The following is a 27,883-nucleotide window of genomic DNA, read 5'->3' on the forward strand; positions in this document are numbered from 1 at the left end:
GTTAGTTCAGTTTCTCCACACCCAATCAATCCTCGGGCTTTCCAGTGAGACTAAACACAACAATACCAATTACTGCCACAGGTGGTGGTGATGCATTTGGATGTGGGTGTGATGTGTTGCTTTTTCTTCTAAAATCGGACCCCTTTATGCCTTGCTGTTTAAATTACATCCACTTACACTGATTTACCAATGGATGTAACTGACACTGGCATTTACTTCACCTCTGACTTTGTCCTAATATATTAATGTATACAGTAAATATCATAGTAAATGCAGAGTTCAAAAATCTGCCTTCCTGGTAATAATGCTGAAATTTAGTTTATTCTAAAAGGGTTTTAGTGAAACAGAAACAAAACAGAAAGCTTGACTTCCTGGAAACGGTTAGTCAGCAAAATAAAACATACTTTGAGTCCTGTTGGTAGCTATATTGTGAGATCTGAGATACAGGTGCATCAATCCCAAAGATCAGAACAAGGAAGTACTGGCTACATTTCTAATGGCGTAATAACCAAAGACCCTGCTGTGTATAAACAAAGCAGACAGAATTGAGCAGGGAAATTGACAACAAAACTAACCATTCTTTGGTGTTTTTTTTCCAATGTGGGAAGGGCGGCTAGCACATCCCTCGGCCTGCGCCGCTTCCTGCAGCCCCCATTGGCCTGGGACGACAAACCGCGGCCAGTGGGAGCTGCGATCAGTTGGAACTGCGGACGCGGCAGGTAAACAAACTGACCTGGATTTCCAGGGGCTTTCCCTGAACAAGTGGCAGACCGGCTTTGAGAAGCACTGGTCTAGATGACAGTTGTATCTAGTGAATTTTTGTGAACTGGAGCCCAAATGTCTTTTCTATGGGCCTATTTTTCCACTTTACTCATGGTGAGCAGTACTTTACTCCACAAGCAGTCCCACTGAAGAAAATGGGCCAGAACCGTGAATTCGGCCAGACTGTGGTCTAAGCTACCTTTCCACTCCCCCACTGGGGTCACTTTATTTCCCAGTGTCAATTAGAGCAGCCTAAGGACTGCTCTCGGCTACATTAGCAGTTCCCTAGGGATGTGCCAGTTTCACAGAATAGCACAGACTATTCTGGCCACACTCTGTCCAGCGCTTAGCACTAACACACCTCACGCATCAAAGGTGGGAAATGTTCTGGCTTAATGGAATTGCTCGTGGAATGAAGTAATGCTCAGCGTGATTAAAAGGCATCAGAATCTAGCCTTGTGTGATTTTCCCCCTTCATATTATCAGTTAAAACAAATTTTCGATGCAAATAATTTATTCTGCACATTGAAACAATGGGTGTGATTCCAGCAGGAGTTTTATTCCTATGATCCAAATCATCTAGACATGCACATTAAACAAAATACATACAGAATTTAACAAAGATAATGGGTCAGATCCACAGCTGGTCTAAATCAGCATTGCTCTGTTGACTTCAATGAAGCTAACCTAATTTACACCAGGTGCATTGCAAGGGAGGACAGAGAGAGTACCTGGGACTGCTCCATGAGCTGCTTTCCTGCCAGGCTCTGGGAGCCCCAAGGAGAGCACAACAGAAGCTCACCTAGCTCTGACTGAGCTCAGGGAGTGACTAGTAAAGGATGGCTTCCCTTCCTCACATCACTGCCCCGGGCAGCCCAGGGGAAGGAACAGAGAGGGGAAAATAAGAACCAACAACCAGCTCTGGCTCCCTGATTCTCCGACCCAGCCCTGGCTCTAACTTTAAGAAACCATACCACCAGCTGAAGACAGCCAGAGCACACTGCACTCCGGTCCCGTCCCACTCTGCTCCCTGGACAAGGAGGAAGATGTAGGAGCTGGCTATCCTGCCTCTGCATCTGCTGTGTATGCCTCCATGTGGGGGAGATCCCCGGCTGGAATTAGGAGTAGTTTCTGCTCATTATGCACTGGCAAAGTGGCCCAAAGGAAGGGGCATGGGACAAGGATCTGCCTCCAAGTACTGATTGCGGTCTCTTGCCTTTTTGGAACTAGTACATTTGGCCCCCAACTGAGAAGGCTGCACAGCTCTGCAGTAGGGAGGTCAGCATAACCAGAGAGCTAAACCTATGATCTAGCACTCGAGAGCATCCTGTGATTTTTGCAACACTCCCTGGAGGTCCAGAAGTCAATGACTGGAGTCCATCATTTCACAGATGTAGCCTTTTTCTCTGTTACAGGTCTACTAGAGAACTGGCAGCATTCCCCGTCTTTGTTAACCATTTCAGGACACCGTGGATGAGAGAATTCAATGGAAAGCAAATTACTTCTCAGAGAAACATTGAAGTGTAGGGCCAGAAGCCACTGTAGGCCTTACACCTGGGCCCATGGATCCCTGGGCAGAGCTCAGACCATGGCTGCCACCCAGCAATTCACCTGAATAACTGGAGACAATAGCCAACAAAGCACTAGCTCACAAGGTTCCTGCCCGGGGGAAACTTCCAGCATCACTAATTGGCTGGGGAGCTCTATTTAAACCAGAAAGAGGCAAACCAAGTTGTCTGAGAAACTAGAGGAATCCCTGACTGGTTGCTGCCATGGACTCTGCCTGCTTACCTGACTCCAGAGCCCTGACTTTCTGCTTGTTCCTGTCCTCCTTATCCTACCCCCATCTGTTCGTGCTCCCTGCTTTCCTGCCTCACTCCAAGTCCCAGTTCCTACGTCCCACCCTTGAGGCTGACTCCAGCTCCGACCTTTGGTGTGGCACCTGACTAACCCATTAGACATGACTGCCCAGGCCCCAGTCACTACAGGTCATGTAGTCCAGCCCCCTGTGCTGAGTCAGGACCAAGTAAACCCAGACCATCCCTGACGTGTGTTTGCCTACCCTGTTCTTCAAAAACTCCAGTGATGCTGTGTAGGTGAGAAGGTGCTTTTTATGGCAAGAACTGAACAGCAGAGGGGGTGCTGGCTTTAGGTTCAGGTAAGTCACCTTTTGAACAGCCAGTATGTAACATGACTTTGTCTTCAATCATCCCACACTAAGTACAGCACCTCTGTAGTACAAAATGTCACAATATACTGGGCCAAACCCTTTCCTGGGCGAGTCTACTTACTGCAATGGGCTTGCACCAGGGATGAATTTGGTCCATCATATTTTTCATTGCTATGTATTTATGGTTCTACCAGTATGAACTGGACAATTTAATATGCATATATTGCATCGTCTACTTAACATAATTCTGGTCACTGCTACTATCTGATCTGTGCATGTTCATTAAAAAAAAAAAACGACCAGGGGGGTTTCAGCTCTACATTGAATTGTCGGAATACTGAAGACACACACTATAAAATCATGGCAATACCTCCGTGGTTAAGAATGTGCGCGTGTTAATACAAACATGTATACATACACATACAGTAAATATGGCTTCAACACTAAGCCACGTTTAGCCAAAGCAAAGAACCCATTGACAGACAAACAAGACATGTCTATGCACGCACGCACATCCTGAAAAAACAGAGACTAGTATCTGGTAGAAGTTCTATTGCCCTCACGACATGCAAAATTATGCTGGGATTTGGGACTTACATGCACTTTTCTAAAAAGGATAAAATCGAGCCCTCAGAGACCACAGTTAAATAGAAAATAAAATGAAAAACTAACCAATGATTTACATTCTATTGTAGTGGTTTAACAACCCTTAAGTTTTCAATCTGGAATCTGAACTACAAAGAGATTCAACTAGCAGCTATGCAAAGACCTGTCCACAGCTACACAAATAGCACCAATGAAGATACTTAAGTTCAGAAAGTTGAAAACGAAACAATATATTTCCCTGCAAAATTCATATAAAATAACTCAGTCTGCAGTTAGGTATTGAGCCCCTCTGGTACTGGATGAGGCTACAGAAATGGAAATACAATTTGACATAGCCACATGACCAATTAAAGGTGAAACAGAAGCAATATGTCAACTGGTAGGAAAGAGAAGCATTCTGAGTTCCTACATGAAACTAGCTCCTTGGGACCCACTTACAAAATTCTGGAGTATTAAGGTAAATAGAACAGCAGCACAGCTTACAGGAAAAAGCAAACAAAAGAAGAAAGAGGAGGAGAAGTGGGATTTGACTACTGCTGTTATTAGATTATAAATGCTGCATGTAACTGAACAAGTATTAAAAAGGGGGACAACAGACAGGGCTCATTAATAGAGGAAGGCAATTCTGTTCTCCTATAAATCTGGGGCAATGCCATGGAAGCCAGTAATTGATGCTAAAGTAAACCTGGAGTAACAGAGCAGAATTTGGATATCCCAATACAGATTCAAAGGCTCCTCCACTGAAGAGAGAAAAAACAAAACAAAACAAAACAAAACAAGGAAGTTCGTAAGGGAGATTTGAGGAAAAAAAAAAAACCTGCAAGGATTTCAAAGCAAGAGTCATAATCTCTGCAAACCATGCAGAACCACTCTGAACTGCATCCCCTGACCTTGCTAAATATTCCAGCACAATAGTTCATCTCTTAAAAAGCACACAACAAATGCCTGTGGGTGTAAGGGGACCCTTCATTATGTCCCCTACAGCCAGAGGCTGATGTGAACATTGTCAGATTTATGGACACAAAGATTCCCAGACAGTGTAGCTGCCAGTGATCTGGCAAAAAGGTCTAATTGGTCAGCAGAAGCTCCAGGGGGAGAAGGAGGACAAGTTTAATAGGCAGCAAGCACCGGGTCTGTTGGTATAAAAGGCAGCTGAGAAGCAGCTGAATCTGAAAGCCTGGAAATGGATAGGTGGTCTCCCAATGACGACTCTATTTTGGGATCAGGTTGCAGGATGTCTTACTGTTTTACATTCTGGAGCTGAGAAAAAAACTTTCCTCTCTTGGAATCGGCCCTGATTAAACTGTGCCTGCCCAGCTTCTAGCTAAACCATCTTTTTTCCCAATTCTATAGGCTGCTGCTTTGGCAGTGCCATCCCACAGGGGACCAAGTTTTCAAAAAGGTGTCTACAATGTAACAAAATTGGAACACAGTTTGAGATGAATGTAATGCTTGTGAAAGGCGCCGGATTGACAGTTCTAAGGGATAGAGTTCTCTATTTATCCACAGAAACACTACAGCCCCGGATTGGTATCATAAGCTTGGTTACACAGCCGCATCATTGACCTTGACCTTGAGGGTGAAAGGGTGGTTCAGTCTAGCAGCAAGTTTGCCAATCAGGGCCAATAGAGATGAGATTCGTGATGTGGAGACATGCCCACTGGGAGTTGGACTGAGACCAAATTCATTTCATACAGGCCACTGAACAGCCAACAGAAGATAATTGTCAATCTGTACTGATTTAGCCCAGATTTGCACCAGTAGCCAAAGGATGAAAGGCTTATCTCCTGGACCAGCCAGTCCCCTATGCCCACAAAAATGGCAAAGACAGCCATTTTGGACATACAGATCTCTTGTGCGTGCAAGCAGATAGGTTAGCCAATTCAGAGATGATAATTTTGCAGGGGTAACAAGGTGGGACCCAATGAGGACCTTCTGTTGGTCTCTGAGCATTCAGTGGGGGACTCCCAGGGATTACAAGTCATTCACCTGGCTGAGTCCATTTTTACACAAGAAAGCCAAAGCCTTCTTAAACCCTTTGCCACATTAGGCATCCTTGCCAGTAACCAAACGAGAGTGGCCACTCCACTTGGACATGAACAAAGACAGTTCCTAGAAATAGTTTCAAGATGTCTGCTTTTCAAAAGCAACTTGTGATGGAATGGTGGCCCTCTAACTGCTGGTCCTGGATGGGGAATGGTAAAAACCAACAAAGTGGACCCTTGTAGAGATGCTGGAACTTATTAGGGTGGAAGGGTGTGGTAAAATATGGATCATGTCACAGAGGGCTCTCTTGGACACCAATGAACGGAGGCCTTCAGGCATGCAGTCCAACTGACAGAGAAACTTTCTGTATGACTTGGAAGTATCAATGACTAAAAACACTTCCTTTCACCTCTATCTCACCAGAAAACTTCATCTTCCACATTCTGGATGAGGGTCAGGCTGGTACAAGATGCGGTTGCCTGCCTCCTCTATGGTTTAGGTTCAAAGAACCATAGAATATCAGGGTTGAACAGGACCTCAGGAGGTCATGTATTCCAACCCCCTGCTCAAAGCAGGACCAATCCCCAACTAAATCATCCCAGCCAGGGTTTTGTCAAGCCTGACCTTAAAAAACTCCAAGGAGGAGATAAAGAAATTCCACACCTCCTGATAACCCATTCCAGTGCTTTCACCACCCTCCTAGTTTAAAAGTTTTCCTTAATATCCCACCTAAAACCTCCCCCACTGCAAGTTGAGACCATTATTCTTTGTTCTGTTCCTCTGCTACCAACTGAGACGTCTAGACCCATCCTCTTTGGAACCCTCTTTCAGGTAGCTGAAGCAGCTATCAAATCCCCCCTCATTCTTCTCTTCTGCAGACTAACAATCCCAGTTTCCTTAGCCTCTCCTCATAAATCACATGCTCCAGCCCCCTAATCATTTTGTTGCCCTCTGCCTAGACTCTTCTCAATTTTTCCACATCCTTCTTTGTAGTGTGGACCCAAAACTGGACACAGTATGTCTAAATGAGGTCCTCACAATGCTGAATAAGGAGAATGATCACATCCCTCTATCGCTGACAATGTCCCTACTTATATAGGCCCAAAATGCCGTTAGCCTTCATTGGCCACAAGGCGCACACTGTCGCATCAGTATCCCAACTTCTCATCCACTGTAAACCCCTAGATCCTTTCTGCAGAACTGCTGCCCTAGCCATTTCAGTCCCTATCTGCTAGCTGTGCATGGATTCTTCTGTCCTTAATGCAAGACTCTGCACTTGTCCTTGTAAACCTCATCAGATTTCTTTTTGGCTCAATCTCTAATTTGTCTAGACCCCTCTGTATCCTACTCTACCTCCCAGCGTATCTACCACTTGCTCCTAGTTTAGTGTTAATCGGCAAACTTCTCAGGGTGCCAGTCCATCCATCCTCCAGATTCATAATGAGATGAACCAAAATTGGCCCCAGGACCGACCCTTGGGTACTCCGCTTTGATACCGGCTGCCGAACTAGATATGGAGTCATTGATCACTACCCATTGAGCCCGATCGATCTAGCCAGCTTTCTATCCACATTATAGTACATTCATCCAATCCATACTTCTTAACTTGCTGGCAAGAATTACTGTTGGCAAATCATTTATCAAAAGCTTTGCTAAAATCAAGGAATAACACGTCCACTGCTTCCCCTCTGTCAAGGTTTCCTTCCCCACTCTGAAACTTTAGGGTACAAAATGTGGACCTGCATGGACACTTCTAGCGTAATTACTACTTAGATCTGGAACACTGCCACCATCCAGAATTTCAGGTCTGCGAGCACTCCCTGTCCTCAAAACCTTTCCCCTCCCTGGGTTGCCTTTAGGGACTTCACCAGTTCCCTGGTGAAACACAGATCGAAACCTCTTGGCATCTTAAAACAGGAGAAATTAACCATTCCCCCTTTTTTCCCCCACCAATCCCCCCCCTTTTCCCCCCATGGTGAGTACAGATCCAATCCCCTTGGATTCTTAAAACAAGGAAAATCAATCAATCTTAAAAAGAAGCTTTTAATTAAAGAAAGAAAAGTAAAATTCATCTCTGAAAATCAAGATGGGAAAATACTTTACAGGGTAATCAGGATTTCATATAGCCCAGAGGACCCCCTCTAGCCTTAGTTCAAAGTTACAGCAAGCAGAGGTAAAATGCTCTCAGCAAAAAAAAGAACATTTAGAAGTTGAGAAAACAAAAATAAGACTAACACGGCCTTGCCTGGCTATTACTTACAGTTTTGAAACATGAGAGGCCTGATTCAGAAAGATTGGAGAGCCTGGATTGACGTTGCGTCCCTCTTAGTCCCCAAGACGGCGGAAAACACAAACAAAGAGCACAAACAAAGACTTCCCTCCACCAAGATTTGAAAGTATCTTGTCCTCTTATTGGTCCTCTAGTCAGGTGTCAGCCAGGTTTACTGAGCTTCTTAATTCTTTACAGGTAAAAGAGACATTAACCCTTAACTATCTGTTTATGACACCCTCATCCACAGAGCCAGTTATCTCATCACAGAAGGCAATTAGATTAGTCAGGAATGACCTGCCTTTGGTGAATCCACGCTGACTGTGCCTGACCACTTTCCTCTCCTCTAAGTGCTTCAGAACCGATTCCTTGAGAACTTGCTCCATGATTTTTCCAGGGACTGAGGTGAGGCTGACTGGCCAGTAGTTCACCGGATCCTCCTCCTTCCCTTTTTTAAAGATGGCCACTACAGAAGCCTTTTTCCAGTCATTTGGGTCCTCAATTGCCATGAGTTTTCAAAGATAATGGACAATGGATCTGCAATCATATCCGCTAACTCCTTTAGCACCCTTGGATGCAGTGCATCTGGCCCCATGGACTTGTGATCGTCCAGCTTTTCTAAATAGTCCTGAATTGCTTCTTTCTCCACAGAGGACTGGTCACCTCCTCCCCTGCTGTGCTGCCCAGTGCAGTAGTCTGGAAGCTGACCTTGTTTGTGAAGACAGAGGCAAAAAAAGCATTGAGTACATTAGGTTTTTCCACATCCTCTGTTACTAGGTTGCCTCCCTCATTCAGTAAGGGGCCCACACTTTCCTTGATTTTCTTCTTGTTGCTAACATAGCTGAAGAAACCCTTCTTGTTACACTTAACATCTCATTTTGTGGCCTCACTCCACCTCAGACAGTTAATCCTCCTAGGGACAGTTATATGACTATAAGGGAAGAAAACAAAAGGAGGGGCAATAAATGGCATGTTGAAAAAACATCCAGGGAAGAGAAAGAATGCAAAGGCTGATGGTATAAAGACAAGTTCCTTCCTTATCATGCTCCAAGCTCAGACTCTGGCCACACAAAGTCCTTTTTATTTTAGGGATCTTGATGCAGGGTGTTTTTTTTGTCTTGCAACTGATTAATTGATTCAGCCACACCTTCAATCTAGCACTTGAGCAAAAAGCCATAAGTGCAACCCCTCTGTCGGCAGTTGCCACTACTACTAGCTGTTCACCTTTATTCTGAAGCAATGGATTATGAATACAAATGGGCAAGCAGAAAATGTAACTTGGTTGTGCCATTATGTAATCTGTGAAATAAGATTGGGCAAACTACTTTTGTTGCCCGTAATATTCCAGTTGATTCGACAATTGCTGTGCCACGAAACCTTCCCCGCCCCCACCCTCCCACCAGCCAGTAAAATTTATATTGGTGATGGGTAACAAAAACACCATGATAAAAGAGTTGAATTTATTTTATACTTATAAATGAAAAGAGTTGTTCACAAAGGGGGGTAACCGATATGCTCAGTATATCAAGGATAAAAGGAAAGAGGCTCTATTGAAGATTTTTTCCTCTCTTTTTTTTTTTTTAAATCTTTTGATGAGGTGCCCTGTTGCTCTGAGATGAGCTTCCACTGAAGTACTTTTAGAATTACCTCAAAGAGAAACTGATCATTTAAATGAATTAAAGACCCCAAAACAGATTCACTATCTCAACCCCAGGATCATTTTTCATGACAAGAATTCTGTGAAGTTTATGAAATACCTTTACTACTGAATCAAGGGTTTATAAGACCATGAAGAATCTCATTCATTTGCCAATATTACTTCTGAAATGGTGAAGGATGGTACATTTATAATAAAGATGAAAGCAAATATGGGGAAGAATATGATTCTTCTGATACATTTATATTTATCAATCATGAATGTTAGAGAAAGCACTTGCCCTTGAAATTCCTCCTGATCTGCATGAGATTTTTACCCTGCTTGGTAAATTCAGCTGAAGAACACTAAGTTTCTGTAAGATACTCCCTTCCTTTAAGGAAGAGGAAATTTTAAAGCGCCAGAACTGAAGAGTGGGTACCAGATGTCGTTCTGTTATGCAGAAAAAGAACGAGGGAGATTTGGTGTAGGTTGAGATGGTTACACCACATAATGCGATGTGACAAGACACGAACCAACATTCAGCATAGAAAGACAGTCACTTTCTGTACGTGCATCTACACAGTCAAGGTAAAAATACCAAGGATGTTCTTATTTGACCCTCTCCACCATGCATCATTGCTAATTTAAGTTACATTCTGGCACAATGCATCTCTTCCCCCCAATTCTTTCCAGGAGGTTACTATCTTCACTATTGTGGTCCCAAGACTCTTTGCCCTCATGCCAAAGTAATGGGTGAATAAGGGCTGCAAATGAACAAATGGTTTTCCTCTCTTTTGTATATTCCCCTCAAGGATCCAGGGACAGATGTCGTGTGCGCCAGAGTCCAGAGGGAACACTCAACAGACCACTTCAGTCCCCCTTTGCAATTAAGAATGTGGAAAAAGGTAGTTGATGGTTTTATTCTTTTTGGTGTGGGCTGCGCAGGCCTATTTGTTTCTTTTACAGGAGCTGAAAACTGGCCAGAGATTTTTGTTTGCGTTAACTGATAGATTATTTGTTAGAATTGTTCTGTATATTGTAGTAGATTTCTATTTAATTATATTATACAGTGTCTACCCTGTTATTTATGGTGTGTTATAGAGGACAGATTCTACTCCAAACGTGCAGAAATGTAGATGTAAACTCAAAGGCTGAATTTGTTTCTCAGTGATGGGACCAAGTATTGCATTCAGAAACTACCACTTAACACACAAAATTAAGAACTCAGACACACCTGGGCCCAAAGTTCTCAAAACTTGAAATCCTTCTGCAGACAAAATCCGCATTGAGCTCAGTGGGAGTTACATACACATAAGGGCTTAAAGATCAGGATAGAAACTAAGGACATCCCTTTATTAATGTTTTTAAAATCCAGTTTTGATGGCATAACAAAAGATTCAAATGACTATAGATGCATAATACGGGGTCATAACTGGGCAAGCCTAAAGGACTCGGAGGGATATTCCAAAAGAAAAGTCATCTCTTATAAAGAGATCATTATTTTTATCGTTTCCATCCCTTTCCTTACCATATAATACAGGGATGGACCTGTATGGGAATTACCAATATAGTCAAGAAAAAGAAGTGTCAGAATGAATTCTTTCATTTCGGTAATGAAGTGCTAGCTTTGCTTGCCAGCATGCAGGATTCAATAAAAATAGATAGGTCTTCACAAAACTGCAGCATAAATAGATGAAACCTTTAAAGTAATATAAGTTCTGTCACCCAGATATGAAATATAGACTTTGTGCACCCACCAAAGTAAAAGCTGACCAAACACTCCATCTACAAGTGTTAAAGTTTGCTGAAAGTGTCTTGGCCTGAGAAATGTTCTAGTGCCATATCTCCTTACAACATCAGATAGCAAAAAATAATCGGAAGGGAAATATGTTTTTCAAAGGAAAAACGAAACACCCACAAAGAAACAAATGCATAAAGCCAAGCAAGATCTCAGTAGCTAGTTAACCATAGTTTCTCAAAGAGCTGCAATTAGTTGCAGAATGGAGAGTGTGAACTTTTCAGCCTGATTTCAGCAGCATATATAATAACTTGAGTAACTGGAAAGCTGATAGGTATGTGCTGAGGGTTGGTTTCAAGATTTCCTTGCAAGACAGAAGGTCAGGATTCCTGTAGTCTCCTGTCATATTTAATTCATATCCTCTGGCCTTCTTTGCCTTGTTTATTGAATTACAGAAATAAAATTCAGTGAACCAAAAACAAAAGAAGAAAGGTCAGGGCAAATCCTGACTTCACTTACACCCCAGTAGCACCATCACCTTGAGTGGGCTTGTAACAGTGTAAATGAGGGCAGAATCTGGCCTTTAGACTTTTAGAAAACAGACAAAATGCTAAAATCTGGGGAAGGGAGGACACAGCGAGTCAGTGTAAACCCTACTGCCACCTCCACAATTACTTTCAAGTCATTTATCACGAGGAATACAGAGTGACTTTCTGTGGCAGGGGTGAGTGGGTGGAATTTCTACCATTAGAGATGCTTCCTCTGCTTTAATCTCCAGTTTACAGTGGCTCCTTGTATGTGTTTATCAGATTCTTCTGTGTCACTAGTGTGCATTCCCAATATACAGGAACGCTTAGGGGAGGGCTTTTCCAATCCATGATTTGTGGTTAAGCAGCTCAGTAATCAGGGGCTGTCGTCATGCATGTTTATTAAAAGTGCTGCATACTAACTTCCCAGTGGGCTTGCTTGTCATTACAGTGCTCCACAGTCGTCTTAATGGCACAGCTGCGCCCCTCAGATCCCCTGCATAGGAGAGGCTCAGCAGCTGCAGGACCTACTACAGCCCTGATGTCGCTGGAGCAGCTGTGGAGCCAGCTCTGCAGCCAGTGAGAAGAAGATTCTGTTCCTCTCAACTCCCATGGACCCCCCATCACATAACCCACTTTCTGCTTGTACACTGGGTTCAAGATCAGAACTGAAATGTATTAATCATTTGTTTCCCCTACCCAATGCCCCATTACTTCAAAATAGACAAAAACACTTCCATTTGTATTATAAAGAAGCCACTGTTTGGGCCACCTCACCACATACACACGGTATCCTGCCGCCACCACTGGGCCACCTCATCACATACACACGGTATCCTGCCGCCACCCTCTGGGCAACCTCACCATATACACACGGTATCCTGCACCACCATCTGGGCCACCTCACCACATACACACAGTATCCTTCCGCCATATCTGAACCATCTCATCACATACACAAAACAACTGTCTGCCTGCTTCTTCTTCAGCATCAGTGGCAGCCCTTCCTCCAGCTCAGTTACAACGTCCCTTCCCTCATGCTGGTGAAACAATGGTGTTCTGATTGTCTCCATTTCCCAAGTGCTGATGGTCACACGCAGTGCAACTGTTACAGGGAAAGAAAACATGCCAGTGTGTGGACTGCCTTCAGCTCAGACAAAGTTCCTATTTGCTGAAATTTGCCATCTGCCCTATACATTAGCAGATGTGTAAAGATACGGGTATAGGCATGTCCTCGGTGGCTACATTTAATGTTTGGAACCACAGATAATCTGCAGGGCTAGAACCGATAGACTTCAGCACCACAGCACAGACTTCTACCTCTTGAGCTAACAGAATAAGTCTGTCACCATCAGAAGTAATTGGCTGTTATCTTCCATGCTAGCCATGAGACAGGGATGTGACACACACCTTACATGTGAGTTACATATTCATCTGAAGATTCTGTTGGCAGTGGGCTAGATTCTGTTCTCACATCCACCAATGTAAATCTGAACTCTGTTACACTAGTGCAAATCCACAGAAAGCGAGGGAAGCAATTAACTTCAGTGAGTTATTCCTGGCAAGGTCAGGACTCAGTTAAACACAATTAGGAATATGGGAAAATTGCACAGATCAGTTAGGTTTTTCAGACATCCCTTAGGGCAGGTCTACACACAGTTTTTGTACCACTTCAACTATATTGGCTTAGAAACCAATATTGTTGAAGTGATCTAATCCCCTAGTCAGGACAGAGTTTTACTTACTGTACATTTGCAGAAACAAGCAACATCCCTACAGGAACCTTTAACACCAGCATTAATCACTTTTTGGAGACATGTATGTGGAGATCTGGCAGCAGACTTTCACCCAAAATGTCCATCAAGGAAAATAAAGATAAAAAATGATCTGAAACCCCATCCAAGATGTTTTGGCTGGCCAATATTTTGCTTTGGCATTTTAATTTTTAGACGTGACACACCTAATAAATATTTTCACAGCGATACGGTACGTTTTTATTTTAAAACTTAAAATCGGTTTAACTTCCAAAAATTTAGCAAACTACTCACATGCATTTCAACTTATGGGATGGCTGTATTTCCACTTAAATACATTTACCAAAGGTGACCAGATGCTTTGTGTTTTTAATGGCTTGTTCCATGTCCCAACAAAATTTCCCAGTTTTGGCTGCATTCGCAGATGACTCATTTTGAAAACCTGCCCAGCTGCCCTGACACAGACGAGCCATGGCAGAGTTAAAAAAAAAACAGACCATCTGTGCAAGAGAAGTGGGTAGAGGGAGTTCTTTGACAGGAAAAGGCCCTGCCATTTCTTGGTCACTACACTTTCTAGCTATCCAACAAACTGAAACGTTCTGGGTCCAACCTATCTGCCTTTCCAGCTATTGTACATTAAAAAGCTTCCTATCTTACATGAGACCTTTTACCTTATCCTGCTATGGAAGCTTCTGTTTAGATCCAATACTTTTGCAGAATGTCTGATTTTTATCTCACATTAATTCTTTGCAATTACATGTCATAATTGCTGCCCTCTGGGCTACAGCAACCAAGCTTCACATTAGGGGAAAAAAGCACGAAACAATTCATTTATGCCAACCCCACTAATTAGTTCTGTCCAGTTCCATACCAGCAGCACTCTGTCGCCTGTGCTGCCATGTGCCAGACACCCACATTCAGAAACACTCCATTCACGCCCAGGGCTGGTGGAGTCCAAGGGCAAAATTCTGCTCTGACAGCTCCCCACTGCTCCGGCAAGAGCCGTGCGTGCATACCTGGGGCTGAATCTGGTCTCAAGCTTGTCACTGAGATGATCTGCTTTGTGACTTGAGAGGGTTCCGGCCCCCGCCCTGCATCTACAGCACGACCTGCAGGCTGCTCCATGGTGGAGCATTATTATTTGCTCCATACCTGGAAGATGGAATGCGCCACAAAGCTAGCTCAGCGGGGAAGAAGGGGTTCAAGGTGGGGAGAAAAGGTGGCTGAGATTCTGCCAAATCTTCCTTGAAGCCCATATTCTCTAGCATCTGAAAGAACTATTGTAACTCGATTCATCTGGCATGCGTACGAATGACAAATACACTTCAGAGGCATTAAATTAGCAATTTCAAGACTTTACATCCCCTCATGGACTAATTGCCAGAGATTATAGTACATTATGAGAAAGCAATGATACTAATGCCTAAATATGCTTCAGCGACTATAGAGCTATCCTCAATAATCATGCTGCTTAAATGTCTGTGCAAGAAGCCTCTTCATTATGAGATTAAATATTATTTTGAAGCAAGGTTATAGGAATTTACTAGGCTTCATCTTTGCAGTAATGCAGTTTGGGAGCAATATATATTGCAAAAATATTTTTATTAATAGGAAAAGTAAAGGATCCCAAAATATTTGTATGATGTAAATCTGAATGGTATTCCTGGCAAGAAAGAGGATCTTTATTTTACAGTTGCTATTAGCATGCTGTGGGCCTCATTTCTCCCTCTTTCTTACCCTGGTTTCACAGTAGTGGATTGACTCCTGATTTATTCCAGTGTTAATGAGTAGAGAATTAGGCTCCAGGGGCTATATTTTTTAAAATGCCTAAGCAAGTTAGGTGCCCAACAACCACTGACTCCCCACAGGAGTTAGGCACTTACCTTCCTTAGGCACTTTGGAAAATCCTACCCCACATATCTAAAAATATATACTTCATTAAGACAACTGCTAAAAAGCAGACTGGGACTCCAATCCTCAGACTCAACATAGAACCTCCAGTAGGGGACAAAGGAGGCTTAAACCATTGCTGCACTCCTCCATTTCTGGAGATAGCAGTTGGGGAGCATTAGAACTAAGGACCATGAGATCAAATTCCTCTTTTATTTTTTTGCAGGCACCCCATGTTGAATACCCAGTTATTTTTGTCTCTCTCTCACCATATATCCTGGAGCACAGGTGCATTTTCCTGTAACACTACCACAATCTGCACCGTTCTGGCAAAGGCAGATCAGCTGGCAGCCTTCGCCATAGTATCCAAGAGGACAGGTGTCGTTGCAATAAAGTCCAGCCGAGCCAGCTTTACAGGTACATTCTCCAGAGAGTGGATGGCAGCTAATGAAGAAAGACAGGCATTATGGAGAGGTATAGATGAATAAACAATCCTCTTTGTAAATAGTAACAACACCTTAAAGTAGAAAATTCCAAGTCAAATATCTGCCAGAGCTAGATTATAAATTACAAAAAAGCTAAAATTTGTTCAGGGCAGCTATAAAAGGCAGGAAATGTCTTCCCGAAGGGGACATGACGCCAACTTGTCACAGGCATTCAGAAACCTGCAAAGAGCAGAGGATTTCACACACCGTGGCGTTTGCTCTTTCCCCCCATTCAAATCAATGTGAGTTTTGGCATAGACATCAATGGAGGCTTCACATAAAAGGCAATATTTAGGCACAATATGGTCAGTTTAGGATGGGCAGGGGCTTGGAACAATCTGAAGGTAACAATAAACTAAAGGAGGAGGAGATCGCAGCGTCGTGATCAGAGAGGAAAGGAGCTCTGAACAGAATCCTTCCAAGCCTCTTGGCAGAGAGGTGAGTGACGACAGTGCAGAACCTTTCAGAAAGGGCAGCTAAACTAGACACACGGAAAGTAGATGGGGAAACCTCTTCTCTCGCAGAAAAGACTATGCCCAGAACCCTCAGCTACATCAAATGGGGTTCAGCAAAGCCGCGGTCCTGAAGCTGTGCACAGAGCTGGAATCAACGGGAGTCCAGTGACAAATTCTCAAGCCAGGGCCTCTGTGAGTGTGACACAACAGAACTCTCTAAGGTACCTGAACGCTGAATAGCAAGTATTTCTACTAGCCATTAAGGGCTTGAATCCCATTTTCACTAAGGCCCCTTGGCAACCATCTGGCAGCAGAAAGGGGCCAAAGTATAAACAAAAAAAAAGCTATAAGGGCCAGATTGTGCCTGGTCCTTGTACAGGTCCCAAGGTGGGTAGGGGACAAGCATCCTTCTTCCCTTTGTCCCTGCACGCCCCTCCCCACCACACACACACACCATGGAGCAGCCAGTAGGCGCCCCCTTGTGTGCCCCCCATACTTCCTCCTCTCTGTGCAGAAACTGCTCCCTTCTAGCTCCCACTGGGCCATGCGCCATGCAAAGGGGGCATGGCCGTCACCTTGCCGCTCCTCTACACTGACCAGTGAAGCCAGCTGGATGCAGATGGTGTTACATGCTCCAGTGGATGAGCTTTTTCTGGGTGCTGGGGTACTCAGGGAAGCACTACGCTCCTTCTGGGCCTCTGCACCATAAGACTGTTGTGCCGTAATGGCACCATCTGGCCTTAGGGTAGAGAGAAGAGGAATAACTTTGCGACAAGCGGGGATTTCCTCTCCTAGGTCTCGAACATAAAATCTATAGAGAGAGATCATCCTAGGAATCTTTTCCCTAGTTCCTACCAATCCAAACTCTATTTACTGTTTATAGTTACTTGTTGGCATGGCTTGATTGAATGGGTTTCTTCGTAGCTATACTATTAATATCCTGTATGTTCATTTTAAAGGTAACCTCAGAAAGCCTGGCTTGTGAGCCTATTTTATGCGCTCATTGGTAGAAGAGATTAGTCACATACTGTTGTGACTAAGAATCACCACATTTTGCGACTGTCCTATGTTTCATCATAAATAGTGTTTTACTGACTAATTAAAACAATTCATCAGCCTAATGAACCACCAGCCATGAAATTCTTCTGACAAAGCATCCCCTGAAATGATGGTTGCTCACGCAGCACCTCTTAACATTTAGATAAAAATAATAAAAGCTCATTTTTTCTCCCTGTGCAACTATTCATCATTATCTAATGAGAGTAGAAAGCCAAACATTAAAGGAATATTTCTGGAAAGGATTTTTTTTTGTTTCTTTGGTTTTGTTTCTACTGCACGTATTATAGGGTTTCACTGGTGCGGCATCTGTTGTCTAAATTAAATCTTTCAAAAATAATATATGATCACAGCAGTTTGAATCAGTCTATGACAATTCAATTGAAAATTCTCTATCCCGTAAGCATTTCTGCTTGAAGACAGGCTCTTTTATCAAATAGGACAGATTTTTTGCATGGGATGCAGGCTTTTTATTAAGGGCAAAATTCATCCTAACACCCACAACAAAGCTAGAGTAAACTGGCATTGTGCAGGGAGCAGCAAAATAGTTGGGGGAATGGAATCCACCCCCAGGTATGTGGAAGCACTGTCACCCCACCAGGGAGCCAATTCCACTTCCAGACTGGAAGAGGGCAACGATCTTGCATATGCCCAACAGAAGCTTGTGGCCTCTAGATTCACTTATCAGCCTTTTCTTCCAAAGTCCAAGAATACTAGAGAAATGAGATTGTTTTTTTTCCTCAGGCCCGGCACTCGTATTCCTTAGGATTCTTCAAAAGGTATGTCATGTGTGTTCCATTAAAGAATGCTGCTATCAGAGAACCAGGAAAATCCTCTAAATAAAACTCTGAGCTCTATGGTATCTTTTTTATACCCCATAGAGATACAGTGCACTGACACATAACATTAATCTTTGATAGCCAGGTTGTACTGATAGACAGCCTTACTCATAGACTTAGATTGGCTCTATGCCAGAAGTCAGAAAAACCCGAGTTCTCTTCCTGATTCTGCCAAGACCTTGATCAAGTCACTTACCCTCGCTGTGCATCTCAGTTTTTCCACCTGTAAAATGGGATGATGATGCCCTTTGAGATTTATAACTGATAGCACCATACAAGTATTCAGACATTATTACTGAGACTCTGGTACTTGTGAACTATACCACTGCGTTCTAATGTTAGTAGAGTTACATAATAATCTAAATGAAGCCCCTTGTCATGAAAACAGAGAGAGATTTAGGAATCTCCTTTTCTGTTTCTTCTTCTTTGTGATCACCATTCTATAAAAATCCAGTCCATGCGTAAACTTAACTATATATATAATTTAGTAAATTTAATTCACCACATATGGTAGGTCAAAGTGACACTGTTTTAGACTTTAGACACTGGAAGGTAAAAGTTTTAAAGTAATGCACAGGAAATTCCATTATCAATCAGATAGGTGTGCATAGTTCCTCTCTCCCCATTTTAAAAATGTCTCCTTCAAGCTCATCTGTCCACATTATGCTCTGGCAACCTGATGGATAACATGTGAAAGAAATTTCTCCCTGCCAGCCAATAAACTGAAATTCAGAAACGCAAGCAGTATAGACAATCCAATGAGCTGGTAAGGGAACACAAGACCTCTGGACAAATCAGAGAAGGCATCTCACTAACATCTGCTTTTAATCTCTTGCAGCAAGGAGACATTCGTTTCCCCTCACACTCCTGCAACATCTTGCAATGTGTGTTTCTATGTTAAACTGAGTCTTATCAAATACGATGACTTAAAATGTCCCCCATGTTAAGAGGGAAAGATGTGGAAGAGACAGAATGAATGCAAAGGGCCAAACATGTCCCTGGCACCAGGCCCAAGTAGCCAGGCTGGGGGCAGGGGAGAAATGGAAATGGGGAGTGATCTCCTCTCAGACCCGGCATGACAGTGGAGTTGCTCTGGGGCTGCTAGTGCAGCCCGTAGATTAGAACAGTCTCCTCTGCTTCTGCACTCCCATGTAAAAGCAGTACACTTCCCCCACTCTGTTATTTTGCTATAATTAACATCAGCCCGACTCCTATTAATTATTTGCTGCTATATTCTATTGCTGGTGCCCTCCCTCACTCATGTTCCCTTTAAGAAATGCTTTCTAGTATGTCTACACCGCAATCATGGGGTGCAACTGCAACTCGTGTAGACAAACCCCAGCTAGCGTTAATCTAGCCAGCAGAGCAGTGAAGGCACAGAAGCATTGGCTTCAGCATGGGTTAGTAATTACTCAGGGTTCCAGGTGGGCTCGTACATGTGGGCTGAAGCACAAGGAGTCCTAGTCCCCTTCTTGCTCTGCCTTTGCTGGTGGGGACAAAGCGTGGACACTGGCCCATGCTAGCAGTAAACTGCTAATCCCCATCGCTGGCTCAGCTGCACTGACCAGCAGGTTGGGGAGATGAAGCCAAGATTTCACCCATCCGCTGGGCATAAGGGAGTAAAGCCTTTTGTACTCTTGCATATCTGCTCTCAGTGTCCAAATAGACACTGGGCAGGAGTGGGGGTTCTTACACCTTTACATTCCTCTACCTCCTTGGTTGTACAGTTCAAGTCACAATTGAGCCCTTTGTCCTTAGTGCTGGGATTGGCTGAAACCCTGGACGGGAGTTCTCAGAATGCCTCGGTGCAGGAATTATTGGGCCAGACTAGATCATCACGATGGGCCCCTCAGGTTTTATAACCTCTGATTCTATGAAAAGCTGATCTTGTCTTTCCAATCATGTTCTCCCCACCTCCCCCCAAAAAGCTACCCTTTAAGCTAGTTCTCCAAGGACTGAATTGAACAGGACAAAACTATTGACAGAAAAAGAAGCCAGCCTCTCTCATCCATCCTATCCAGTGGCTAATAACATTATCCCAGATTGTTAAGGTCTCAAAACAAAACAAACTAGCCACCAGTTTATAATGGCAGTTTTGGAAAGCAGGTGGCTGTCACAAAATGAGTAACTTTGGAAGCCAGCAGCCCCCGGAGAGAGAAAATCCGGGTAAGGAATGCACTACATGGGACCAAACAGCAAGTCTGTACAAAGAGTTGTTCAAAATATGCAATGTCTTTGGAGAAGGTCATTTCCTATCAGTTCAGACATTCCTTGGCTCAGAAATTGGCAGGATTCTGTAGAGTTCATTGAAAAGTGGAAAGCTGAAATACCAGGATGAATGAAAGATCATTTACAGCTCTACAGCTTGCTGGTATCTCTCTGTTCCACAACAGTGGTGATAAGATGCAGGGAAAAGACAGATTTTTATCAATGGAGAAACTAGACTCATTTATTAAGGAGAGCAAGATACCATCTTGAGCAGACGCTGCTGCAGGTGAAGCTGATGGGGCAGAGAAGGAAGAAAAGGCATTAGAAGCACTGGCTGGGCAGCAACCCAGAGCAGATCAGATGTAGAAAGTAACTAACTACTACAGGGGATCAAAGCTAAGAGGGGCCTCGATCCACCAACATTTCAAGTCTCTCTAAAAACATCTGCTCTAATCTTCCTTGACACACTGTTCATCCTAGCCCATCCCCATGCAATGCAGGTTCTTCCAGCCAGCCCAACCAGCCACCCTAAAAGGATCTTCTTCCTACTCCCTCAGAGTGTGCTCATCTTTCTTACACTCCCAGCTACACTCCCATGGCCCAGCACCAGGCCGGTCCAACCCCTGGGCTGCTGGCCAGCCCAAGCACCATGCTGCCAGCCACCCTGATCACTGGGGCCCCTGTACGCTGGCCTGAGGCCTTAGCGGAGAGGGTGAGCGAGGGCAGGGCCTTGGGGAGCAGACATGGCCTAGATTGGGAAGACTTAGCCTCCCCGGCCTACAATATCCGCTGCTCACGTCTTCCTCCAAAGTGAGACAGCCCTGACCACTCCAGCCAGCAATTGAGCCAACAGCAATCAAGAGGGCCTGCACTTGTTCTGCCTCACTACTACACTCAGCCAGGGGCGGCTCCAGGCACCAGCACAGCAAATGCGTGCCTGGGGCAGCAAGCTGCGGGGGGGCGGTGCGCCGGTTGCATGAAGGCGGCATTCAGGCAGCCATCGGCAGCATGCCTGCGGGAGGCGCACCGGTCCCGCGGCTTCGGCGGCTATTCAGCGGTGGGTATGCCAAAGGCACGGGACCAGCAGATCACCCACAGAAACACCGCTGAATCCGCGTGACCAGTGCACCGCCCGCAGGCATGCCGCCGAAGGTGGCCTGGCTGCCATGCTTGGGGCGGCAAAAACCATAGAGCCACCTCTGCACTCAGCCCTTCTCTGAATAAGGATCCGGCCTTAACTCACCGTGTCTACCTCTCAGCTATACACTCCTAGCACTCTTATTCACTGCAGTGGCTTCCATGATGTTCTATAAAATACTTGTGAGCTGTGTGAGCCTGGTCTTAGCAGGTACAGAGTCTCCTCAGAGGCAAACCACGCAGTGCAAGCAACTATTTCACTGGGCAGCACACCTGTAATTGTTGCTCTGCTCAAAACGATGGGGTTTTTAAGTCACCCATAGTTGCTAAAGTAGAAGTGACAAATCTTAACACTCACAATTGAGCTATTCCACATGAAAGATACCTACTTGTTTCCCAGACTGATACAGTCTATGTCAAACACAGCAGCAGATTTGCCTGAAGTATTTATGTGTGTGCAAGAATTTAGCTATGCTGCTTACATATATAATTAAGGATGTGTGTTTTAGCAGGCTGCAAGATTGCAATGTAGGCCTGTCAGCTGTCAAGTTTCCACCAGTCTGGTTTAAAACTGAAGAATGTCCAAATCAAAGGCACATTTGCTTGAGCATCAATTCTCCCTACCTCGTTATGAACCTACAAAACTCTGGCCAGGCTGTGAATGTTTAACAGTAAGGGATGGGAAATTAGGAATCAGAGCAGGAGGGAGAGTAAAAAAATCCCTTTCATTTATCAGTCCAAACCCTTACATTATCCTGTTCTATCGCTGCCTGGTAGAAAAGTGTGAACATACAATGGCGTTGGTCTGGGAGATGAAGAGCCCAATTCTGAGCACTTCCTGCTAGGTGTTCAGTAACTCTCACTGAAATCAACTGGGAGCGACAGGCACTCAGCATCTTGCAGGAATTTAGTGATCAGAATCTCGCAGGATTGGGTCTTAAAGCAAAAAGGAATAAAAAATTAAGATCTGACCTTTTCAGTGCAGTTTACTCCATTTCAGGGACTCGTCCCTGATAATTATTTTCTTGAATATTTTACACGTGCACGTACTAAACGAAGAGCAAAAATAGGCACATATGAGAAGGGGAGATAAGTCTATTTTGACAATGTTGACTTCGTTAGAGTGCTGGAGAGTGACTGGGGGATATTGATTTACGTCTATTTATACATCTGCCTCAAGTGTTTTCAACAAGGTAATTTGCCACGAGACATAAGATGAAGCAAATTAGGTTTCATTTTGCAACTGTGTTTGGAGTGCGTAAACTCAACAAGAAATTCCATGTCATAAACCGAGTCTGAGAGATGGAGGTTAGTAATATATTTCTGTTTTTTGAACTTCTGACAGTTTTTTAAAATAAAAAATACAAAATATTTTTACTGAAAATTTAAAAATGAAGTGTTCAGCATCATGGTGTTATCCATCCAATCGTTGCAAAATTTTTATCCTTCTGATGCTTTATGTGATGAATAAAACATATTGTTGTTGGCATCCTTTCGTCCGCGAGAGACGATGGGAATTGCAGCCTATGATACAGATGGTTTGCAATGTCTATAAAAGGGGTAGGCACAGCCATAAAGGGCCTCATACTACAGCCTTTACTTGTGCGACTAATCCTGACTTACATGAGTAAGGATTACCAGACTGGGACATAGATCAGAATGTTCAGGAATTCAGTGGGACTACTCATCTTCCTAAAGTTAGGCCCACACTTAAGTCTTGTGCTGAACTGGGACTTAAGATTCCAAGCCTGTAGTCACTCAAATCAAAGAAATAATTCACAGGAGTTGGACTGAGCCCTAAAGAAAACTGCTGGGAGAAAGGGATGGAGTCAAATACAACTTTTTTCCTCAATGCTTTCTTATTTGTACCTATTAGTCCAGCTACTAGTAGAAAGTATGATGTACATACCTGAGAGTGTTGTTAATATTACAAGGACATTTCTTGTGGCATTTTAGGCCATAAAGCCCTTCTGGACACATTCTTTCTTGGCAACGAAACCCTTTAAACCCAGGGTCGCACATACATGCTCCATTTACATGGTAACACTTTGCACCATTTTGACAGTCACATTTTCGAGTGCACTGAAAGCCATATGTCCCAACAGGACACTCCTCTTGACACCTGCAAAGAAATATGTGAGATCTGATGAAAGCCAAATGCTAAAGAGAGACTAGTCCATTTATGACTTTTCCAAGGGAATATTTTGGCTGATATATTAAGCATAAAATCATACCTCATTTATTTAAGTAATGTACTGAACAAATGAAATCATTGAGGTGATGTGTTATCTTGAGCATGTAAATTGCTGCTAACCTGAAGTGTATTTAATCTCTGTCCAATTAAATTTCACAGTATTTACACTAGTGTTAACAAAGTGACTGTGCTATCACTTCCTCAATAATTACATTCAGAAAGCATGAACCATTTGATACACAATTAGCTACTTTCTTGAAAGAAAGTCATCTATATTTACTTTCTTCTAATTTTCAAAGACTACACACACACTTCCTTAAATGTGTATCATACACTCGGAATGCTAATCAGGGCTGAAAAATAAGCACAATCAATTAAGCAATATTAAGAAAAATGTGCTACAACAAAAATGACTATTTTCCCTTTATGCTGCTTTTGCACCTGTTTTATAACAAAAGTGAAACTGGCCCCTTGTCTTGTTGCATATGTACTGTCTATCTACAGCAGTCTGAACCTAAAATCCTCTTTTCATTTATTATTACAGGGATGGTCACTAGCACAAAAGCTCAGACAGACAGTTTCCACCCTCAGTGTAGTTTCTTCTCCAGAATTAACATTTGTAATACCTGATACACACAAAAATAGAACCCCATGAAAGTATATACAGATTGTTTTTAACTGCACCTTTCCTGTAATATTTCAAATATTTCCCTACTGGATGATTTATGAAATGTTGGGGCAATACATTCTGAACAGTCTGTTTCACAGTGCTGTGCAAAGCAATCCAAGAGATCACATTTCCTACCTGAAAGGTTTTTTGCTGCCCTAAGCTCTGAGAGTGCAACTGTTCAAGCAAAAAAAAAAAAAAAATAAGGGCGGGGGGAGGGAGTAGGGCACAACTGCCCAGAATGCCGCCCCTGGAATTGTGCCACCCCAAGCATGTGCTTGCTCTGCTGGTGCCTAGAGCCGGCCCTGAGTAAAAGTCCTAGAAAACTGAACTGTTTCTGTGCCTGTTGCAACTTGATGGGTTCCGAATTTTACAAGGTATTAGTACCTCAGTTTACATGATTCATCATGAAGCACAGCTATGCTTTATTCACTTAAAAAGCCAATTCCCTTATCTCATGGATACCAGATATTGGAAATAGCCTATCAGCATTAATTTAAGCCCATGTATTGACTAAAATGTATACTGTAAATGCAGTGGAGAAAGCTCAGTGTTAAATGTCTTTCTGCAGGTCATTTCACAGCTGGCATGTGAGACTTAATATGTAAAAGATTAAGGTACAACACAAGCCTAACAAACTGAAATGAACACGCTCAATATTTAAGAAGAGAAATAATGGTCGCAGCCTCAGATGAAGATGTTTTATTAAAAATAAACAAAGTAAAATAAAAAAGCCCAGCTAGTGATTTAACTGCAGCATATTTCAGCATGGTCGTCGTTATATTGTTCAGGTTCAGACTTGGGATCGGAAGTTAGAGGAACATGTGGAAAAAATGGCAGTGAAAGAAGTCTTAAGTCACCCTGAGCTAATTATTGGCTCCTAGCTTTGAAGTCCTCGGTGCTGTCCAACTGTGGAGTAAAGTTAACAAGGAATAATGGGAATAGGACTGAAACACTTAAAACAAATGAAATGCAATGAATGTATTAAGATGTCTTGTTTCCATTGCCACATACAGCTCTACTAGTGAGCAGGAGACTACTGTACTCAACAAGATGAATGCACAGTCGACGGTGCACTATATCATTCTATATTTATAGAAGATGAAACATTACATAGAAGGGAAAAAAGCATCTGGAAATGAAATATTGATGACCTAATCCATTTACATAATTAGCCATTTTCTACTAACAATTTAACCAACTTATTTATTTGGAGATCAAGCAGCTACTGCTAATGAATTTTATATGAAGAACACTAATAACAATTCCTCTGGAACATAAGGATAATCACAGCAGGAATTAGCTTTCAACTGAAACATCCTTCCTTAGCAACATATCAATCTAATGTGTCCATAACACCATTAACAACCAGATACATTGCTCAATTAAATTACGAAATGAGCTGCTAAGCCCTAGTTGTGTTTCTTGTTTAATTTACATTGCTTTCTGCCTGTCTGGGGAGATTCGCATTATAATATCTACTGAACTTTAATACGTTCTACAATTATTTGGGCTGGGATAATATGGCTGTCACCTGTAGAATTAATGGAAGCAATTTTACAAAATATTAAACATAAGACAGCCTGTTTAACAGAAGAAAATATTACAAGCACCTACATTATTTTCCAATATTAGTGCTAGGAATGGTTTTTATGGAAGAATAATAGCTATGTTTTCTTTACAAGGATCACCTTTTGTACAATAACAAAAGCTATCAGAAATACACTTAAAAACTGTGGAGATCATGGTTTTCATAGCTATGAAATATTTACACAAACAAAACAAGAGAACAGGTTTGCTTATTCTATCATAACAAACGTAGTATTTATCCTATTAAGATTCAATCTATCGGCTCGATGACGAGATGGAAAACCCAGCTAAAATGCTAGGTTCACTTTTTGTTGTTGTCAGCCATAAAATTTTCATACTTTCCAGTTGTGCTTTTGCTATTATTCCATTCAAATAATTTACAATACAGACATTTACATGGGCGCTTATGTCATTTTAATCCAGCGCAAAGCTACCTGGAACTATCAATAGTGCTTGTCCATTTGCTGTAGGTGTGGTCCCACTTCCCAGAAAGCAAAGAGTGAACAAAAAGTGACAATTACACTTCTACAGGCTTTTGTGTCTTGGTTAAGTCCACAAATATTTATCTAACTATATGTCATTATTGTCTTACAGGACTCCAAACTGTATATGGCTATTTACAGACAAGTAAAAAAGAACATCGGCAGATAATCAAGATCTAGTATTAACAGAAATATTCTCCTGATTTGAAAAAAAACGTCAAAGAAAATACTGTTCTGTTTGGAAACTATATTCCCCTGCTGTGGCTGCAATGTATGTTGTAGCATTATGATAGTATGAGACCTGGAAAGCAAAATGGACTAGAGCCCTAAAATGAATCTGACTAGTTTGTCCCATTGCCCCAGCTGAGTGAAATCACAGCATTAAAGTCAATGGGGGATTTACCATTAACAAGTTGTAGTTAACAGGTAAAAGAAGTGTGCTCACCTTAAGAACAAATTTTTACAGCTGAAATCCTGTCCCCACTGAAGTCAATCGCAAAACTCTTCAATGACTTCAGTTGGGCCAGGATTCTATCCATCGATAAGGTAATTCTTTGGGCTTCCCATAAACTTTCCAGGCTTCATCTAAACTGAAGAGTCTTTTAAATAGGGCGTGGGAATCTCCAGGCTGCTCCCAGCCTCTTTTGCTGCTAGAGAAGTTCAGTGTGAAAGTCTATGCATATTGGCTTTGAAAACAGATGAATTTCCTTTCCTCTGCTTCCCTTTGGGATACCCTCACTTCCTCTTGACCCCCCTTCTTCTGTCCTTCATGTCTATTTTGCTACTGACAGTTCCCAGTAAAGCGATGCATCTGAGCAGTTCCATCAGGCCCTACTTACTTAGAAGTTTTGATTAGATCGGGGCCCATATTCACAACTCTCTATCCCCCTGGGCTTGCCCACTTTTCATTGTTACACCTTCCAGTTGGCCCCTAATATTTCCTCTCTCTCCCCTCTGAGATCCCATCTCCTTTCAGAAGCGCCCCCCACACACACCCTCCCTCTAAAGCTCAACCTGTGTGTCCTCCTGTCATAAACAGATAGCTAAGGGTTAATGTCTCTTTCACCTGGAAAGGGTTAACAAACAACACCTGACCAAAGGGCCAATCAGGAAACAAGATACTTTCAAATCTCAAGGGAGGGAGCTTGTTGTGGTTTTGGGTTTGGCTTTGTCTCTCTGGGTCCTGGACAGGACTAGAGGTGCAACAAGGTTTCTGCAATCTCCTGCTATAGTCTCTTATCTATTCAGAATAGTGAGTAAGTAAAAAGGCGTTATAGTCTTTTTTCTTTGGTTTTCTTTATGCGCAATGTGTAGTTTGCTGGAAATATTTTAAATTGTATTTTCCTGGATAAGGCTGTTTATCCATTTGTTATAGGCTAATAGACCTCTGTATATGTCATCTTGATTACAGAGACAATTTTATGTTTTTTCT

The 27,883-nt window shown here is 42.8% G+C and overlaps 1 protein-coding gene across 4 annotated transcripts in view; it reads right to left on the reverse strand.

Annotated features, from left to right (window-relative positions):
• The window catches only part of MEGF11 (multiple EGF like domains 11), a 394,137-nt gene that overhangs the window by 84,873 nt on the left and 281,381 nt on the right, over nt 1–27,883 (reverse strand). For all 4 annotated transcript variants that reach the window (XM_032766029.2, XM_032766028.2, XM_032766027.2 and 1 more), the window contains exons 10-11: nt 23,428–23,640; nt 15,608–15,782 (exon numbers count right to left, since the gene is read on the reverse strand). In XM_032766029.2, the coding sequence (XP_032621920.1) occupies nt 15,608–15,782; nt 23,428–23,640 (388 nt within the window). The remainder of the gene's footprint in view (nt 1–15,607; nt 15,783–23,427; nt 23,641–27,883) is intronic.

Source organism: Chelonoidis abingdonii, chromosome 9 (assembly GCF_003597395.2).
Source record: "Chelonoidis abingdonii isolate Lonesome George chromosome 9, CheloAbing_2.0, whole genome shotgun sequence".
Classification (NCBI taxonomy): domain Eukaryota; kingdom Metazoa; phylum Chordata; order Testudines; family Testudinidae; genus Chelonoidis; species Chelonoidis abingdonii.